Source organism: Martes martes, assembly GCF_963455335.1.
Source record: "Martes martes genome assembly, chromosome: 1".
In the NCBI taxonomy this organism is placed as follows: Eukaryota; Metazoa; Chordata; class Mammalia; order Carnivora; family Mustelidae; genus Martes; species Martes martes.
In genome coordinates this window covers 212,249,839-212,270,277 of record NC_137888.1, presented here as the reverse complement: position 1 = coordinate 212,270,277, position 20,439 = coordinate 212,249,839, and the positions used below count along the sequence as shown (strand labels likewise).

Sequence of the window (20,439 nt, the reverse complement as noted above, 5' to 3'; positions counted from 1 at the left end):
GAACAGACCACACCCCCGCACCGCCCCCCAAGCACACAAAATTCCTCTGCCGAAAGCCTACCGCCCAGTGTGATGCTATCTGGGGGTGATTGGGTCTACGTAAAAGAGGCCCGAGAAAGTTCCCCTGCCACTTCCACCATGTGCGACTGCAGAAAGTACAATCTACGAACCAAGATCAGGTTCCCTCACCAGACATGGAATCTTGAACATCCCAGCCTCCAGAACTGTGAGAAATTCATGTTTGTTGTTTATAAGGTGCCCAATTTATGGTATTTTGTTATAGCAGCCAAAGACGACTATGACAGAAGCCAAACTGGAAATGAGCCTAACACAGTGTGCCCCAGAGAGCAAGCGTACAGGAGGGAGCAAGAGCGGCTCTCAGGACCACTAACCCCTGAGTGCTCTGATGCCGGCGCTGGAGAATCCACGTCACTCGGGACTCAGTTTCCAGTAAGAGCTCTCAAGTGGCCAGGGTCCATGTCCTCCACCCCCAAGGGTCCACAGACTAAGCAAGAGTAGGGGTGAACCCCACCCCCCTCAGTGGTCACAGCTCCGAGGGTAGACGACGACTGGCTCTAGCTCCCCAAACCGCAGGTGGGTGCCCCACAACACACACGCAAAAAGCAAGCATCTTTTCAGGAACTGGTATTTATTATCAAAGTCATATTCGATGTCAACAAGATGCCACAACTACAAAAAAAATTGCGCACATTGCAATCTCAATGCAAACAGTCAAATGGAACCCCGGTCATTAAAAAAGTAATTCAAATTACCCCAAAAAGCAACTGAATTTTTTAAACATCTTTATACATCCAGCCAACAAATTAAAATGGTTAACAAGAAAAAATACAAATTCAGAGGTCTGGTATCGATGTTTAAAAAAGGCAACTGCTTAAGCATTTCTATCGATTCGAACATCAATCTCTCGGCCACTCAGCTTCATGCCATTCATCATCCGGCAGGCTCTCTCAGCCACCTCTGGCGACTCAAACTTAACCACACCGCACCCCTTGGACTTCCCGTTCTCCATCTTGATGTCGGCATACAGCACGTGGCCTGGGCACAGGGAGGGAAGAAGAGACCACAACTCATCAGGCAAACCCAGAGCTCAGCCTCAGTCTGGGCTCCACTCAGTCCAGATCACCTGTTGGATTTCGGTGGACAGAGTCAAAAGGGAGAGCGGCCCTGGTGCACAAATGCTCAGAACACAACAGCCGGAATCCGGCGACTATGGCCCTCAGCCGTGTTGCCATTCTTCTGCCAACAGGACAACAATCTGACCCACAATAAGCCTCCCTGGCAGCTTCAAATGCGTACCCGCATTTGAAAGTTATCATGGGGGCTGTGTGAAGCCAAACTTATAGGCGAGTTTTACAGAGGCTTCATCTTCCAGACCCCACACCACAGCAGTTACGAGGCCGTCATGATGTAACGGACGCTTCCGCACTGTGCACTGTGCACTGGGACACAGGCTGCGTCCTGTCTCCCCAGTGGGCTTCAATATTCATTCAAGCACCGAGTAAGCATCCAGGTATGTGTCAAGCACCACCATGAAACAAGTCTACAGGAGAAGAGCTAAGAAGGTGACCGTGTAGCCTATGCTAGGGGGCCCTTGTTTCTAAATCCGTTAACTCAGCCCAAGGGAACGTGAACGTCTGGAGGGCTCCTCACGGGACACTCCTCAAAGACTTAAGTTTGCCAGAAGGAAGATTGCTGCTATAGTAGCTCCATTCTGGAGAATGGCACTTGCAACCCAGGGTTCAGGGACAGGAGGGAGATGAAAGAGGAGGGGCTAAGGTACAAAGAGATAGTGAAGTTCTCTCATTGGCAGATGGGCACCTCCAGGCGTCTGAGACAGGGGAGTAGCCTGATCCAACCTGACTTTTCAGAATACCTACTACAACGCAGAGACAAGGAGTAGGGAGAGGGCCAGAAGGCACACTATGGCTCCACGGCTGCCCCAAGAGAACCAGGAGCAGCAGCAAAGTGGTGCAGTCTGAGCTCCCAGTGAAACAGGACATGAGAAACACCGAGGCGGCCTTGACCAGCAAGCCACCCAGACTTCTGGCTTAGGTCCCAGGCTCCCACCTGACACAGTTAAAAGAACAGAGGTGGTGGGAGTGAGGGGCAGGGATTCACCCTGGGACAACTACACTTCCTTTCAGCCACATGGGGAGCCTTTCAGAATGGTGGCCCAGGTGCCAGGAAACCACAACCAGAGCCCCTCAACCTCATTCACACATAAGCTCACCCCTGGGGACTTCTGGGCAAGTGCTCTTTGAGGCGCGAACCACCAACAGTGTGGTGGCAGAAAGCAACCTCATCTCAGATGTTTTTATTCAGCTTTGTCACGCAGACGCCACGTGACCTTGAGAAAGTGACTTTGCCTGTCTCATCTGCAAAATGGGGACATCGCTGCCTTTCAAAAACCATAAAAGGAGGATGGGGTTGAAGTGAGAACACAGATGAGAAGTGTCTGACACATAAGAGGAGACTCAACAACTGCTTGAATATTTGCACAGGCAGAAAAATGGCAAGTCCCACTGGTCCTCGAGTCATGGCAAGTGGCTGTGAAGACCAGGATGGGAGATTCACTGCACCCCTCAAACGCATCACTAACAAGCTAAGATTTCTGAAGCCACAACACATGGAAGCACCTAGAAAGCCTTTCTCAAACACTTACCACATTCGTTGAATTTGTCTTTTAGCATCTTCCATGTAAAATCAAATGGGAGCTAAAGGGAAAAGAAGCAGCTGATGAGTGATACAACCAAACCCCAACGTCCTAATGCATAAACACCAGGCTCTCTCTGAGGGCACTTTCAGGACTTGTGACACCGAGAACCAAGGTGCCCTTCAAACGGAGATGATCAGCAGAGAACAAAACACGCCTGTCCAGAATGAGATTCAAAACCAAGCGTACTCCCCCTTGTGGCATTAACTGTCTAAGGGAGAATCATGCAGAGGACAGTCACCTACGATACGCGGCCTACAGACCCTTCAGTAGTAACTGAAGGTGGTCACGCTGGTATAAAGATACTGCAGATACAGCCCTCTGTCCCTCTGTCCCTCAGTCCCACCCAGGTGCAGCGGCTCTTCAAGCCAAGGGAATCAAGCAGCTAGGGTTTCTGAGCTCACTGCTGGTTTCCACCTAGCAGCCCGAGAACCCGGGGCTCCTGCCGCACAGAGTTCCATATGCTCTCCCATTCCCTCCTTATCCTACCAGCACCAGACTCTGGAGACAGCAGCCAAGTGGCCTTATGCGCTGCTACTCTGCTTCCCTACCGAGGGCACCAACTCTGACTCCAACCTGCCCCCCTCCTCCCTTTGTGCCTACCACCAGCACCACCAAGGTGCTGAAGAGCCACTTACATTTCTCACAAATATCTGGCAGGCCTTCCTGGCCACCCCAGGAGCATGGCCTCCAGCTCCGCCAAAGGAACCTGCGAAGCTTCCTCCAAAGTTGCCACGCTCCATCTCGATGGCACGGTCAAAGCTGGCACCGCCACCGCCACCCATGGCCAGGCCCATGCGCTCAATGCCGGCGCCTAGGGCTGGACCCATGGCAGGACCCATGCGCTCCAGGCTGTTGGCGCCCATGCGCTCCAGGCCCATGCGCTCCAGGCTGTTGGCGCCCATGCGCTCCAGGCCCATGCGCTCCAGGTTGTTGGCGCCCATGCGCTCCAGGCCGGTGGCCATGCGATCCATCACGGGGCCCATGCGCTCCAGGCCGGCCCCCATGCCTGTGGGCACCATGCGCTCCATGCTCAGGCCCATGCGCTCGATGGCAGGGCCCATGCGCTCCACACCAGAGCCCATGCGCTCGATGGTCTGGCCTACGCGGTCGATGGGCGCGGCCATGCGCTCAAGGCCAAAGCCCATGCCGGCACCCATGCGCTCCACGCCAGAACCGATGCGCTCCATGGTCTGGCCCATGCGCTCGATGCTGGAGGCCATGTGGTCGAGGCCCAGCGGACCCATGCGCTCGATGCCGGAGCCCATGCGCTCAACTGAGCCCATGCGGTCCATGACCAGGCCCATGCGCTCGATCTCAGAGCCCACACGATCCATGCCATGGCCCAGGCCTGCGCCCATGCGCTCCATGCCGGCACCCCCGATGCGGTCAATGCCAGGGCCCATCCTCTCGATCCCAGGGACGCTGCCTCCACCTCCACCTGTAAGAGGGACACAAAACACAGGCAGGTATCAGGGACTTGCACACTTGTGTGCACACCATGCCAGGAGGGTGACCTGGGTGCAGAGGCTTGGGCACTTCACAAGCTCAACCACAGTTCAGGAATTAACTCCCCCAAGTTACCATCAGACATTCCTCAAATGTCAACTGTTACGGCGGGACAGTGAGGACATCATTCTTCCTATTTCTGTGACACAGCTGAAATTTCCATAGTAAAATTTTAAAAAAAGAAAACCCACTCTGGAGGACTTGTGTCCACATGTATCCTGAGTTACTTTGGAAGCACCTAGTACTTGTAACTAGCTTTGTGAGCCATGGTTGGCAATTCCCAAAAACTGAGGTCTCCCCACCAAATCTAACTGAGAAATGCTCTCCGTGAAGGAGGCTTGGAAACCCCACCCTGAGCTGGTCAGCCTGCGGGACGGATTACATGGATTATGTGTGACAATTCAAGTCGCTCACAACCTCTACCTCTCCCAGCTTGTCCCCTCTGATGGCCAGTCTGGCTGCATTTCCTTAGCACCTCCAGGCTTAAAGAAGCTAGTATACAGCCACGTAATTAAGAGGAGATAAAGAAAACAAACAACACAGATCCTCTATGTGTAGCAGGACAGAGAGCCGCTCCCAGGGAGCCTTACTCTGTGAGGAAAATCCCCGAATGACTTGTGTATAACTCTGCGGGCTCTGGAGGAAAAGAAGTCGATGCACTGCAGAGCCGATCCTAGAAGAGGCCTAAAATCAGTTCTCGATGCCGTGGCTGAGCCAGACACACGCTGGCACGCCAGCAATGCAATGACCCTGTGACCCTAACTCTGGAGGGTCTGGCTCCGCCCGCAAGGCCACCGCCCGCCACCTCTCCATATGCGGAGCATGAGGGTCCTTCTCACTCGAGCTTCACCACCGCCACTACCGCCACTGCCACCCACCTCTGAAAAAGGTCACCTGAAGCCCACAGCCAGCCCACTACTGACCCAAGCAGCCCGTCCAAGAAGTAAACTCAAGAAAAGGAAACTCAGAAGTTTCTGAGTCTCTGACTGACCTCACATACCCCTCCACTTCTCCATGACTATTTCCTTAGTCATGCTAAAGAACAGCACACCAAGTGGCAAAATAGAAACACAATTTTAAGAATCTTAAGACTTTCAGAGCGAAATTTCTCAGAAAATATTTAAAAAAAAAAAAAAAAAAAAGGCAAGATAACTAGAAAGGGCAGGTAGCATGCTCAAGAACATCAGAGATCGGGCTGACCCCCTGGATGCCAAAAGCAGCAGAGAACAAGGGGAAACGGTGCCCACGTGGAGTTTTAGAACGAGAGCACCACAGAAATAACCAGCAAGCAGAGTTACCAAGGAAATGCCAAGACACTCAGAGCCACTGGGGGTTGGGGGGGAGGTCAAACTGAGAAAAGTGCATTTAGTTTTAAGTACCCATTAAAAAACGTGTATTAAGGGCAGGGTACGTTCCAAAATGTTTACAGCACTCATCACTGGGCAGTGTGACTGCAGATAATTACTTTCTGCATAATTTTCTGAATATTTATCAGTACACATGTACACTTTGGTAAGCATTCGTTAGGGATGGAACTAGTATACTTTCATAATCCCATATTTACTTTTAGGAATTTGCAATTTTACAGTATTTAAAAACAACAAAGCCCCCGAATTGCATGGATATTATAATGACGACAATGGCTAGCACTTACACAGCACTTATGTGGGTACCCTTTTCTATGCATTAACTCATTTACTCTGCACAACAACCCTATGAGGTAGGTACCATTATATCCCCATTGACAGTATGGAAAACAGAGAGGTTCAGTAACTTGCCAAATGTCACACAGCTAGGAAGAGACAGGGCTGGTTCCCACCCAGGCAGTCTATTTTAGAGCCCATGCTTTCCACCACTACACTCTACTATCCCCGGTAGTAACAGCCTATTCTAAAAATCAAAACATCAAAACTAAGCGTTTCCTACCTCCTCCCTGCTTTGCAATGATCTCTCCTCTCTTCAGTGCATTACTTAGGATTTCTAAGGAAATCAGGAAGAAAAAAAAATTAGCCAAATTTCTCTATGGTAACAGAAATTTGTTTATTACAGATTCCAGAGTAAGAATATTACTAATTTAAAAATAAAACAAGGAAAGGGGGAAGGGGTTAAGAAATACACATACACAGACAGATCATTTTACTAGAGTAAGAGTCCTTGATGATGGGTCATGATACCAGGATCCCATGTAGCTCCAGAGTGTGAGGCCCAGTTGGCAAGACCATCTGGGAATGCGCCCAGCAGAGCTAAGTAAGAGCCCGTGTGCACCAATGAAGTGAACTTAGAAAATCAGAGCAAGAATGGGGCCAGCAGCACAGTTTTCTAAAGCTGGTCCAAACCCTCAGTACTCAGGCTGAAGCCTGCACTCCCCCACCAGATCTAATCAACACCTCAGTTACCCTCCAGCGAGCTAAAGCTGTGGTTATACTTACTGCCAAAACCCTGAAAACCAGCAACTGCGCACAGTGCTGAAGTATGACCTCATTACCAAGTAAGTCGTGCCTGGAAAGACTCCAGCAAGCTGAGCCCACCGGCCCCACCTGGAAGGAGCTGGGTGTGATGACGACTAAGTGACAGACAAAGCTTCAGGAAAATAAAAACCCAAACTCATCCAAAACACGTTCAACACCTTGTCCAAAGCAGAAAACACTGTTGCTTGTTTGCCAACAATTCATCCAAACCTCTTTAAAGTTTGTCTAACGCTATACGGTTAGTATACTAGCTTTAAAAAGATTCCTCTCGGCCTTTCCCTGTGTCAGGAAACGTGTACCCATCCCCCTTCTCCGGTCCCAAAGTGTGCTCAGCAATGTGGACAGATAGCCAAAAGCACATCTCATGTTATGACCAAGACCACAGAGATTAACCCTAATCCCACAGATGTTTCTGGTGCTACAACTACCTGTGACAGGAAGGACATGGGAAAGCATACCAACAAACAACAGACCCCCAGCCTGCGAGCAAGTAGAGCTTACTGACTCGGTGACACCTGCAATCTTGCTCAGCATACCCAGGCCCAGCTTCACGTTCCTAAATGGGCACTGAGATCAAAATACTCCTTGCAAAAGCTCCACAACTGGCACACCACTGATTTGAAGAGAAAGAAAAAATTCTTTTCATGGCCATTCACAGACCTCCCTGCTCTGACTGACTCTGAACTTGAATCTGTTCTTCCTACCCCAGGTAGACCCTCACCTCCAAGCCTCTGCACCTGATGCTGTCAATCCTCTCCATCGGCCAGTACACCCTCTAGTTACACTGAGCCCTCCCACACCCAGCCTCCTCTAGCTTAAACTCCATCTCCCACCCAGTCCTGCACTCCTGCTCGGACCCAGTGCTCTCAGCAGAACATGTCTATCAACCCCGTAGAAAATGATCACCTTTGGGTGTTCCTCACCTTGGCGGCCAAGGGCCTGGGAACCAACACCTTCACTGGCACCCTCACTAAGCCACTTCTATGTACAGACTTAGGGTGTTGCCCTGAGTCACTAAGCACCATCTCCTCAGCTGTGCCACCTCCTTCAAGATGAAAGATCCCATATCTACATCCCTACACCGCCAAGAACAGCGGTTTACAGAAACACGGTCAAAGATCTACTGCCTTGATAGTAGAGAAGGGACACTGAATGGGGAGACACTACAGAAGGTAGCACCAAAACGATTAAACTTTCAAGTGAAAAAACCGAGAGAGAGAGAAATCAATCACTGAATAAACAAAACAAAACACCCATCCAGGCCAATTGGTCCGAAACCCCAACTTAAACTCAGACACCTTTTACTAAATTGTGCGTGATCTCAAGTAGCAGCAGGGACTTCCAGAACAAAGCCCTTTGCTCCTGCACTTTGGGAGGTCTGAGGACAAAAAAACAAGACAGTCTCAATCAGAGAGAAGGTGGCAAAGTAGGAGGAGATAGCAAGGCCTACAGATGACATTTCTATTCAGGTGGGGACCGGGAGTTTCCTGTTGCCATGAGAAATGACCTCACCAGATTTACCCCTTCTCCACGAACCAGAACAAGGCCACCAGCCTCCTCACAGGGGTTGAGAGGCACCACAGAGTGGTAAAGGATTAAAGGCCTAAAGCAGGAAGAAGTGCCTATGAAAGCAAAGTCATGTGCCATCTTGTTCATCTCACCCTCATTATCCACAATTTGCTACCTGCAGCCAAATGACAAGTTTTTAAATATTTTTAAAAATATCCTGCTGTTGCAGGACACAAAAACAAAATCAATCATAGACAATAGGAAACTTTTGGCTGACCTAGTCACATAACTCATCCCCAAAACTCTAAAGCTTTGGAATAATCTAAAGCAGAATCAGTCAGTCATATGAGACAAGCACAAGGGAGAAAAAAAGGGTAATCTTCCTTACCAGCCTCGTAAGACACAAGAAAATCCTTCCAGATACCTAACTGCCAGCAGGGAAAAAGAGAAACAAGTCTCCACCGAACAACTGTTTAACTCTATTCGGAGGGAAACAGTCTCCGGTAGCTCCGGATTTTCTTGGAGAACACAACGCAAGGAAGACGGGAGTCCTAGAAATAATCTGTAGAAGAATCTGGTCTCACTGATGAGCTGGATGACGAATCTTTCTAGGACCTTCATAAATTCTAAGAACATATCTAATACAAACTTACACAAAAGGGCTTAAAATCCGCACACCTAACTCAATGGGTCCCCCAAAACCAGAGGCTGAGCACTCTGAGGCGTCACCTAGAAGCTTCACTACGGCCCAGTGCTACACTGAGGCCTGCCAGCATCAGAAAACTCCCCCAGTTCCCTGAGGCCTCTTTTAAAGGCACCGGCAAGCACTCCATGCCATCTGTTAACTAGACCACAGCGCCGTGGACAAGGGAACTCACACCCCACTCAGCAGGGTCTCAGAAACCTCTACCACTCCAGAGAGCCAGTGCCATGTAAACACAGTGGTTTTAACTCCCACAGCAAGCAAACACCTTACACCAATACAACCAAAGAAACCCCTTGGAAGGACTAAAGAAATACGGTGCTATTGGTACCAGTAAAAAAATTCAAAGACCAAAAGTTTTTACTTAGGTCTAGAAAACGTTCGATTTTTTAAGACTATGGAAAAACAGCTGACTTTGCCTAAAAAGAACCTCTGACCTGAGCGTGAGCCTACACCCCAGGGGATGAGCCCCGCCCACGTGAGGCCTTCTTACCCATTCCTCTGCCAAGGGGCTCGCCAAAGCTTCGAGACATTCCCATCTTGTTTCTGGCAAAGTCTCTCTCAAATCCTCCACCCATGACACGCTCCATCTCTGTGGAGAAAAACAGTACCCTAGGCCTTTCCAGGAATACCACTGTGTTTGACATGACAAATGCACTACAGGTACGCAACAGCCACCACCAAGTCAGGATGTTCTCTCTTCCTATAGAGAAACCATCATCCGCCCTCTTTTCCTTAAAAGTCACCTGAAGTGAATCCCTGAAAACTACCTACCTTTAATCCATTAAGGACTAACTAATAACTTCCACTAGAGCCCCCCAGCGAGGAAGGCACACTAAGCACCTGCTCCCACACCACGCAGCACGGGCGCACGTGCGTCAAAGGCAAGCTGCAGCAGCCCGCACGTGCGGGTACTTCCCCCGGGGCCCCGCCCCACTCAGGGCTCTACACGGTGCTAGGAGTCCATGGAATCCTCACACCAGCCCGCAACATCATGCCCATTCACAAAGAAAGACGTTCAAATGCCTCAGTAACTTGTCCAAGGCCACATGCCTGGTGAAGGGGTAAGGCAAAGGCTGGAACCTAAACCCAATGCAAAAATCCATGCTCTACTGACCGGCACATCCACACAGAACACAGAAACACACCTGCGTGTACTGGGCCTTCTCTAACAGAGGTGGTTTCATCTACACACAGGTGCTGGTAGTAACCTCATTACTTTTTTCTACACTGAAATCAAGACTTAAGTTTTGCAAAAGTCTCTTAAAAACAAAGGTCTTGGGCGCCTGGGTGGCTCAGTGGGTTAAACCTCTGCCTCCGGCTCAGGTCATGATCTCAGGGTCCTGGGATCAAGTCCCGCATCGGGCTCTCTGCTTGACAGGGAGTCCGCTTCCTCCTCTCTCCCTCTCTCTCTGCCTGCTTCTCTGCCTACTTGTGATCTCTCTCTGTCAAATAAATAAATAAAATCTTAAAAAAAAAAAAAAAAAAGGTCTTGGGGCACCTGGGTGGCTCAGTGGGTTAAGCATCTGCCTTCCACTTAGGTCATGATCCCAGGGTCCTGGGCTCCCCACCAAGCAGGGAGCCTGCTTCTGCCTCTCCCTCCGCCTGCTGCTCCCCCTGCATGTGCTCTCTCTGTCAAACAAATAAATAAAATCTTTAAAATAAGTAAGTAAGTAAATAAATAAAAACAAAGGACTTTTAGCTTCTCTGGGGAAAGCCTTACCACAGCTGTCACCTGCTGGAGAAAGCCTTTGATGATCCCATCATTGGCTACTTCTTTCCTCTAAATCAAGACAAGATGTGTATCTTACTGTGTCTCCCTCCCACAGTGAGAGGTCCTTGAAAAATCTAGTTAATTACTGTTGCTCCTTAGAAATCAGGTAAACAAGTGCTATATAATGGCCACCTTTTATTGTACAACTACCAAAAATAGTTACATGCAGCTTAAGTCCCTACACTTTCAAAGTGAACACGTCTACCAATTGGGTGGAAGCAAGCTAGCCATTATGAATTACGCAGCAGAGGGGTGCCTGGATGGCTCAGTCTCTTAAGCGTCTGCCTTCGGCTCAGGTCATGATCTTGGGGTCCTGGAATCAAGCCCTACATCAGGCTCCCTGCTCATCAGGGAGTCTGTCTCTCCCTGTCTGCCTCTGCACTCCACCATTCGTGCTCACTCTAATAATAAAAGTAAAAATCTTTAAAAAAAAAAAAAAAAAAAAAAAGGTGCACTTGCAATGGTGAACTTGCTATCATAGTCTGAATCGACCCAACTGAACCTCATAGGTTGGTGCCATGCCATCTGCCAAAAACGTAACCACCTTGCACAAGCTTGCGTGGGGTCGGTCCGCAGAAGGGAAATCCCAGAGTGGCACTCTAACGGACAATGCTCTGCTGTACTCCTTTAATCCCTTATCATAAAGAAGGCAGCACTCTGCCCCCTTGAGATAAGGAAGTCACATGTAGGTATTAATTTGTCAGCAAAGGCCTCAGAACTCATCTTCCCAAACAAAAAGAAAACTAAACAGAACTCATCTGCCCAACTGTTAACAGGATCTACAGTTCAGGGAACCCTCTGTGAAGTCCAATGAACTACCCAGAAAGAAGAGTTCTCCTAGTCAAATATTGTGTCATATCACTATCTAGCGCTCAATGATTTAATTTGTAACTTTTAATATCCACTCTATCAGGACTTGACCTGACTGCTCATTGGCCCTGAGAATGATTTCTAATTAGTCTGATGTCAACACCTACCACCCTGGTAGATATGTTTTGGTCACCAACATTAAATTAAATCCAAAACATCTTTATCAACTTTTCCTCTGATAAAGTTGATTGCACTCAAAGCTCAGAACACAGCTCAAGCAGAAGTCCCTGTTGTCTATTGCAGAGCGTAATGAGGAAGGACTCAGAGTACCTGTATCTGAGAACATCTAAGAACAAGGCATCAAAACACATCCTCTTAGTGTGGCTCTCCAAGAGAATCAGCTCTTTGAACCTTTGATCACCAAGCCAAGAACTGTGACTGTGACATTCCACCTGCCAGGTTAAGGGGGACTTTGCCCACAGGGCTCAGCACAGCCCCACCCCACCCCCATCCACATCTAAATCACATCACTCCACTCCTCAGAGCAATAACCCCATCTCCTAATGACTCATCTGTTTTGAGTAAACACTTTACCAAGCCAGGCTTCTCCAACTCTCACTTTTTATTAGAATTCCTGTACACATTATGAGCTATAGGCTAGCCTGAAAGTACACTGGAAATGCAGACCTTTGTCCTCCATTCCTAATGGTGAGGACTTCCCTACTTCTTTTTATCATCATCTAGAACCAGGCAAACCCATGAAGGGCAGTTTAATCATCAGAATTTTCTTTCTTTCCAGTCTGACAGTTACAGTCTATCCTAGGCAGATGCTCTCTTGCTCTCTGTCTTCACATTAAAGGATATTGCAGGTCAGTAAAGAAACATTTAAATACAAAACTTTAAGGATTTTCCATCCCAGGAAGTTTAAGGGAAGCAACATCCCCACAGGTTGGGGGGTGGGGGTCAAAGAGTCAACCAAACCCCAAAGGATTTCAGAAACACAGTCTGCAGGGTTTCTCAAGGCACACTCTACAGCCCCGCTGAGAAGCAGCTGACGCCCATGCTGGAGGCAGTCCTGAAAAGGCAGGATCACAGTGTGACTAAGAGCCAGGCTCTGGAGCCAGAGAGCTGGGATCCACATAAATCCCATTATTACTAGCCATGTGACCTTAGGCAAGTCACTCTCTGGGCCTCAGTTTCTGATGAAATGGTGATACAAGTACCTACAAATCATGTGGTTCTTGCAAGGACTAAATGAAAAACCAGTTACAATAATATATTTCTAAATCGAAAGCTCTGTTAGATGTGAAGGACAGTACACCAAAATGCACACTGTGTAACTGCTACATTAAATCAATGTCTCTGCTCACAACTCAGAGTTATCAGAGCAGATAATCAAGAGCTGATGCCATCCAGCGCTCTGGGAAAGACAGGAATTTGCTCAAAAACCCCAAAGAAACTAAAACTAATCCCTTACACTTGAAGACAATTTTAAAGTGAGCAAAACATAACCACAGGTATCTACAGGATGCTTGCTAGTGCTGGAGACAAGAAAAAAGCTTTACTATTTTACTGGGTAATTATTAGGGAGGTTCGGAACACAGGACACACAGTTTAGTGACTAACGGGATTAACACTTACCTACTAGGAAGTCTGGCTTCTGAAATACAAACTTGTGATTTTAATAACACTTAAGGCAATTCAGAGACATCTAATTCAATAGAGAAGTGGAAGGGGCAATTATTCATTACAAATGGGTGTGCTGCCTCAAGGACACCCAAGAGCCAACAGCCAGCAGGGGCAGGTGGAGGCAGGAAGGAAGCATGACACTTACCATTTATTCTGCCCATGTTCATCCCTGATCCAAATCGACCCATGTTTTCCATACCGCCACCAAAAGGTCCCTCCATGCCTGCAAGAGACATTCCCATTTGAGTACCATTCCAATGACACCGCTTACACTCATCAGAAGAAAGATGTTTTCACAAGTTTCACCCTGAGCATTTTCTGCCAGGAATTTCCTTACCAAGTGTAAGGCTTTTGGGAAAAAATGCTAGTCCCCTGCCTAAAAATCACCATCATCAAAAAGCTAATCTGATCCAACCCCTTTAACAGACAAGCAGAGAGAGGCCCAGAGAGATGGAGTGATTTGCCCAAGGTCACAGAGCTCGTTAGTGAGAAAGCCAGAACCAAAAGCCAAGATACCCACTGGAAAGACTGATGGGTATTTCTAGGCTCAGACTTTTTGGAAAACAAAGAGAGAATTCATGCAAGGCTAAGGGAAAAGAGAAAGGTGAGAGAAAACCATACCTAAAAGTGATTACATTTGTACTTCATTTTAAATCTCTTACCTCCCATTTTATTTATTCCAAATCCTATGCCTTCCATTCCCATTCCTTAAAAAGAAAAAGTCAATGCAAACTAAAATTATGTCAAAGCAGTAACGTTTGAACTTAAAAAGCACAAGAAATTCCAAACCAGCAAATGAACAAAAAATACCCTGGTTATGAATATATTTTAATTGTCAAGGAAAAGGGGGACGGAAGGGGGTCCACCATCTCACCTGTCAAACTATCACGTTCCAAGAAACTATGTCTTTAACAAAAGACTTTAACAAAATACTCACCACATGACTCAAGATTCTTTAAGGCCCACATACAGTTTTAATAAATAACCAAGTCAGACTACTTTAAACACGATACATAATCACAAACTGAACACTCACTTTTTGAGAAGTTTATTTTAGGGAACGTAAGTTTAAAAATCTCTTTTTAAAGATAAAATTCCCTAAATAAAAAGCAGTTCCTAAAGACACTGAGGCTTCCCTCCCCACCATCCCTTTCTTCTTAGGCATTAGTCAGGGCTCGGGGGCGGGGGGTGGGGGGGGGGACACTCATAGGGCCACGCAAGATGATGGTCCAGGGTGCTGAGGTAAGCCCCAGAGTTTAACCTGGGAGGGAGATAAGGGATATGCAGAACTAACAGTAGCAGGGTGAAGGGACATCCATCCTGCAACTCAAAGGATTTCAAGAGAGACCGAAGTCTGTGGTCATAAAAATGAAATAATTCTTAATAGTATGTAAATGCCTCACTGCACAGAATGAAAATGCTAAACAGAATTTAAAGCCTATTCTCACAGAGCTTTCATTCACCAGTTATTGCTCACCTTCTTGAACAAACACAACACTGAACACCAGGCCTCTGCGGCCTGTGACAGCTATGCTATCTTGTAATGAGGCCCTCCACGCCTTTTTATATCCATCAATGCCTCTACCATAGTCTAGAAGCTGTATCCACACCAGCCAAGAGCCCAAGGGGTGTCTGCATAACATAACAGACTGGCAGTGCTGTGGTCCCATGGTCAGAGATCTATAGTCTCTGTCACTAACTGATGGTGTGACCTTGAGCAAGACCAACTCTCTGGCTTGTCTCCTCTTATCAAACAGCTTAACTACCTCAGCTCGGAAGGTCATGAAAGGTTAAAATGCAACATATAAATAACTTTAGAAAAAAGGATTCAATTCAGTAAAAATAAAAATACTGTTTTTATCAAAATGAATCAGATAAGTAAGGAGGGAATTCTGCCCCAATGAAATCTTTATTCCATTTGAAGTACTCAATGTCCAATTATCCCAATAGTTCACTTGAGTTACCTAACTTGCCCAGACACCTCCAAAGCACACTGTTGTTCTCACCTGCGGGTCCTATGTTTCCCATGCCAATGCCTTTATTCAGGTGATTGGCATCAATAGGCTGTCCTCCTGGGCCTAACCCCATGCCAATACCACCAAGTCCATCTGAAAAGAAAAGAGAAAGTTCTAAGTGTAGAATCCACTTAGAAAACCATAACCTTGCACGGGAAAAAGTCTTTGTTTACTGTGTTGTAAATGTCATACTCCATTCCCAACCTCCCACCTCCACAAGCAAACCCAGGACCTAATTCATATTTGGGAGCTATCCCTTCCAAGACAGAACTTCTCATATGCAGATTGGAGTTTGTGGTATATATAAAGGACAAGTGAAAATCAGTTCCTTGAAAACTACAGAGAATAATGAACAACCCAAATATAAGAATCACGTATACTTATTTGTTTCCCTAAATCTCGAAATGAGAAACGCTTGATTAAAAAAGACTATTAAAGTGCTGCCTAGATGGCTCAGTCGGTTAAGCATTTGCCTTCGGCCCCGGGTAGGATCAAGTCCTGTATTAGGCTCCTTGCCCAGCAAGGAGCCTGCTTCTCCCCCACTTGTGCTCATGCTCTCTTGCTCTGGCAAACAAATAAAATCTTTTAAAAATAAAATTAAAAAGGCAATTAAGGACATCGGGTGGCCAGCAGCACAAATATGCCCAATCTCCACCTCCAAACCTGGACCCCGAAGGACTTTCCCAAGAAAAAACAATGCTATAAACCAGCCAATTAACGTACTGGTCATACACTATTCTCTGTCTCCACTGTGGGCCGTTTTCTTTCTTTTCTTTCTTTTTTTTTTTTTTTTAAAGATTTCATTTATTTATTTGACACAGAGAGAGAGAGAGATCGCAAGTAGGCAGAGAGACAGGCAGAGAGGGGGAAGCAGGTTCCCTGCTGAGCAGAGAGGTGGATGTGGGGCTTGATCCCAGGATCATCCCAGGCAGAGGCTTAACCCACTGAGCCACCCAGGCACCCTGTGGGCCATGGGCCGTTTTCTTAAGTGTGAAGCTAGTGTTCTCTTCTGCCCAAAAAGTTTCCTAACCTGTGGCTCAATACCCAGCCCACCCTCAACTCCACGCTCCACAAACAAGCCAGCATGCAAGAATACAGACCAGTCTCTAAACAGCCAACAAAACCTGATAGTGTAAGACACCTACACCACTCTGAGTGACCTTGGTCAAAGGCTTAAAACACTACAGGGTGAGATATTTTTAAATGGAAACCAAGTTCAATTTAAAAAAACAAAACCACAAAAAACCCTCATACTAGTTCCCAGAAAATCTATTTAACAGCTCTGTTTTTCAAATGCATAGAAACAGCAGCAAGGGATCACAGAGATCACCAAGGTTACTTACTCCCCCAAGCAGTCTCTGAAATGTGCTAGGAGACCAAAAGTCATGGATAATAGGCTCCCTGGGGCCCAGGGTGTGCCAGCCTGATCTCCCAAATAGCCCTCGTCCCACCTCCTCTAGGCACAAAAGTCAACAAGAACCATCGCCCTGAACCTTGGGTGATCACTGCCAACTGGCCACACTGATTAGGACAAAGAAATGTGGTCCTTCTCTAAAAAATGTTAATTTTCAACAGAGAAGCCACCTTCTACTCTTGAAGCCACTGACACCCCCTCAAAACCCACCTCCATTATGCTTCCATAATGTTAAACTACAAAGGCACTCGTTTTTTGTTTTTTTTTTGAGATGTTCTCTGACAGAGAGAGATCACAAGCAGGCAGACAGGCAGGCAGAGAGAGGGAGAAGCAGGCTCCCCGCCGAGCAGAGAGCCGGATGCGGGGCTCGATCCCAGGACCCCGAGCCTGAGACGAAGGCAGAGGCTCAACCCACTGAGCCACGCAGGCGCCCCCCCGACAAAGGGATTCTTGTTAGTGTTCTAGTCTAGGCTCCCATTCAATTCTACCTGATCTGGGCCTTAGGTTTGAGTCCCTCTCCAAATCAGAAACAATCCCTGGCCCCCAAACAGATCCACCCCAACTGCCCCACCTGGAAGAACTTCTCCCAACACAGCATAAGCAAGCCCTCCTCTCCTGCCACTTAACCACCAGGCTTCGTTCGGAGTCCCCCGCACTCCCACTGCTAGAAGCACTCACTCTTGCCGCTTGCCTATGCTCGGGTTTCACTCAGCCCTGTGGGCTTGCCAGAAAACGTGCCTAGGGCTTCACTAACATGCACCATTCTCCATCTGTGAGGTGACCAGTCACCTAGTCTTCCCTGTTGGAGATTTTCACCTGCATGTTTCAAGTGACCCTGTATAAAAACCTGGACTGTTGTACTTCCCATACCGTTAAGATGCATCTGAAGTGTGTAGCCGACGGGGTCTAGTTTAGTCGGGAGTTGCATACAACTATCGCCACCACCTCGTTCGGAAACACTGTCATCACCTCGAAAACAAGTCTCCAGTTACCCTTCTCCCCAGGCACCATTAACCTACTTTCCATCCACGGATTCACTCATTCTGAGAATTTCCTGCAGATGGGGTCCAGGTCCAGCCACGCTGTGGCAGTCACTAGTACTTCGTTCCTCTGTAGGACTAACACCCCATTCTATAAATTTACCACTTACTCACTGACCAACTGCAATCACGCTGCTAGGAACACCTGTATGTCAGGCTCTCTGGGGCCGCAGTTTTCGGGTCTCTGGCGTATACCTAAGAATGGCACTGTTGGGCCATAAAGTGTAACCAATCTCTTCTGAACCCACGTGCAGTCTGGTTTTAATTTCCTTTGCAGTTCCTGGTTCTTCCTTCCTTCCACAGAACACTTTAAAAGCGCCCAACTACAACCTCTAGGATGTAGTCTGCCTTACCACAAAGTAATCCTAACAACCTTTCCTAAGCTGTGACTCTGTTCATTTTGTACTGAGAAATCTATAGAAAAACAAAAACCAAACCCTTTTGAAGCTTTCCCTCAAGAATCAAGAGAACTACAGAATAACACCGCACAAGCTCGAGGGTAAATGTAATTTTCTGGGTTTGGTTTTTTGTTTGTTTGTTTGTTTGTTTAATTTTATTTATTTGAGATAGCAAGAGACAGCACAAGTAGGGAGAAGAAGCAGGCTCCCCCTCTGAGCAGGGAGCCTGATGCAGGGTTCCTCCTGGACCTGAGCTGAAGGCAGACACTTAATGTACAGAGCCACTCAGGTGTCCCTTTCTGGCTGATACTAATCAAATTCAAAACCTAAGCCATACTGAGACTACTTACGGGGAAGTTGCTGTGGACGCTCAGGAGGGAAAAAATCTCCCTTTGGTAAGGCCCTCTCATCCTGAAAAGAAAGGTAATAAATGTTAGTATTCCTTGAAGCACAGCTTTGCAAGAGCAAAAGATGGAAACAACTCCCAACAACAGAGAAGCAGCTAGAAAATTAGGGTCCACCTATGCCATGGAATAACATGTAAGTATTAAAAATAAAAGTAGAGAGAAATACCTTTTGTGTAAAGGAGGGAAGGATAAAAATATACATCCATGTTTCTATGGGGAATGAATGGGAACTGTGTACAAAGTAGGGGCAAGACTCTCACACTGTATCCCTTTCATGCTTTTTGACTTTTGGGTCATATAAAGCAATTATCTACTCAAAAAACCAAACTGATGTTTAAGGTAACTACAATACCTCTTTACAGTTCCTTTTTTCTTTGTGAATTTGAGCCCTACCTAGACAGTCCTCAGCATGTTCCAGTCATGCTTGTATGAATTCATTATGCCCCACGGCACAGCCACAGCAGGGCTAAAGGTGATCACTGAAGTGCTTCAAAAGCAGCTCGAAGACTGTCTGAATTAGACAGTACGGTCACCACACACACGACATTGGCTCAACGTTCTAATGCAATACCAGGAAAAGTAGAAGTCAACGTACAAAACCGTCCTTTAAAACCGATCACTTGCTTAAAGCAGGACACTCAACTGACCACCTGCCCATGCCAAAAAGAGGCAAGCACATAAAGGATAAACATCCCAAGAGCTGCACAAGCGAGCAAAAAGTGCTCATGAATTTGCTCATCATACTGTACACCCTATTTAGTGCAGACTGATCCATAACTACTGCAGAAGGCCTGTGTACACTCTAAGTCATCTCGTATTTTTGCTAGACTTGTTTGAGTATGTTGTGCAGGAGGAGACCCTATTAACTTACCATTTTCACGTGCATTGGTCTATCAAATAGCAGTTGACCATTAAACATAGCTGATATTACAATTAAGGTTATTTCTTGCAATTCTAAAAACATGCGCAGCAAGAGAGAAATACAGAAGGAAAAAATACTCCAACTGCTAATAGCCCCTCTAAACAGTGAACTTAAGAGTTTTGGGTTTTCATTATACTTACAAAATATCTGTTTCTATAATAAGCATAAATGCAACAATAAACAGAACTCAGGGCTGGGCAGGGGAGTAAATGTTGGCTTATGCCTCAGGTGCAGAGCTTCATTTGCATAACCTGAACTTCTCACCAGGCCATCCTCGTCAGTACCAGCGGCGTGAGTTTTCTGGAGGAGTCCACTGGGCCAGGTACCCCACCCTTTCTTGAACTACCATGTTTTCTGGGTAAGATACACAGTAACAGCCTTATCTGAGTTTAGTGACTGTGTTCATGTGTGACATTTTCCACTGTTAACTACAAAGATGTAACTCTAGGGTCAGAGAGAAATGCTGCTTCTAGAATGAGATCAACTCATTGGAGAAATAGGGCCTAGGACTTATACATGAAATAACAATGGAATTTCTCTCCAGAGGCATATTCTTTATAGACATCTCCCTTCAAACCAAACTTCTCTAAAAAGAGAACACTGGAAAAGATCACTCATGGACACGTGCCTCTTTTCTCTCTATGCTGTACTGACTGAATCAATTCCATCACAAGAACTTTTAAACTCCACAGTAACACATTCCCTCCAGCCACTTAGGAAATATTAATACATAAAGTTACCACTTCCCCCCAAAAAACCTGTATTGTTAATATGACATTTAGGCCAAACTGTTCACCTAAGAGTTGAATTCTGATAAAAGGATACATATAGCCTGCACAGCTTCAATGGACTGTTCAAAAGTAACAGTGCCTATTCCACGACTCTTTCCATCTTTATCCTCAAGAATGTCTGCTCGGACCACCACACCAGCCATACTAAATACTTCCTTCAGTTTCTTCCAGCCAACTTTATAATCCAGCTGATCAAGAGAAAGGAGAGAAAATCCTCAATGCAGACATCTTTAGAAAAAACATTTTCACTGTATAA

At 46.7% G+C, this 20,439-nt stretch overlaps 1 protein-coding gene across 12 annotated transcripts in view; it reads right to left on the bottom strand.

The window, feature by feature from the left end:
- Nucleotides 1-632: 632 nt before the first annotated feature.
- Nucleotides 633-20,439, bottom strand: part of HNRNPM (heterogeneous nuclear ribonucleoprotein M) — a 41,200-nt gene continuing 21,393 nt past the window's right edge. For 4 of the 12 annotated variants that reach the window (XM_080804351.1, XM_080804343.1, XM_080804350.1 and 1 more), the window contains 9 exons: nucleotides 20,218-20,371; nucleotides 19,342-19,391; nucleotides 18,414-18,474; nucleotides 15,203-15,304; nucleotides 13,859-13,903; nucleotides 13,342-13,419; nucleotides 3,373-4,175; nucleotides 2,684-2,735; nucleotides 633-1,056 (listed from right to left, as the gene is read on the bottom strand). In XM_080804351.1, coding sequence (XP_080660477.1) covers nucleotides 893-1,056; nucleotides 2,684-2,735; nucleotides 3,373-4,175; nucleotides 13,342-13,419; nucleotides 13,859-13,903; nucleotides 15,203-15,304; nucleotides 18,414-18,474; nucleotides 19,342-19,391; nucleotides 20,218-20,371 — 1,509 coding nt within the window. In that variant the 3' untranslated portion in view covers nucleotides 633-892. Of the gene's footprint in view, nucleotides 1,057-2,683; nucleotides 2,736-3,372; nucleotides 4,176-6,169; nucleotides 6,224-9,416; nucleotides 9,516-13,341; nucleotides 13,420-13,858; nucleotides 13,904-15,202; nucleotides 15,305-18,413; nucleotides 18,475-19,341; nucleotides 19,392-20,217; nucleotides 20,372-20,439 lie in introns of all 12 variants that reach the window. The other 8 variants (XM_080804342.1, XM_080804347.1, XM_080804344.1 and 5 more) reach the window with 6 other exon arrangements.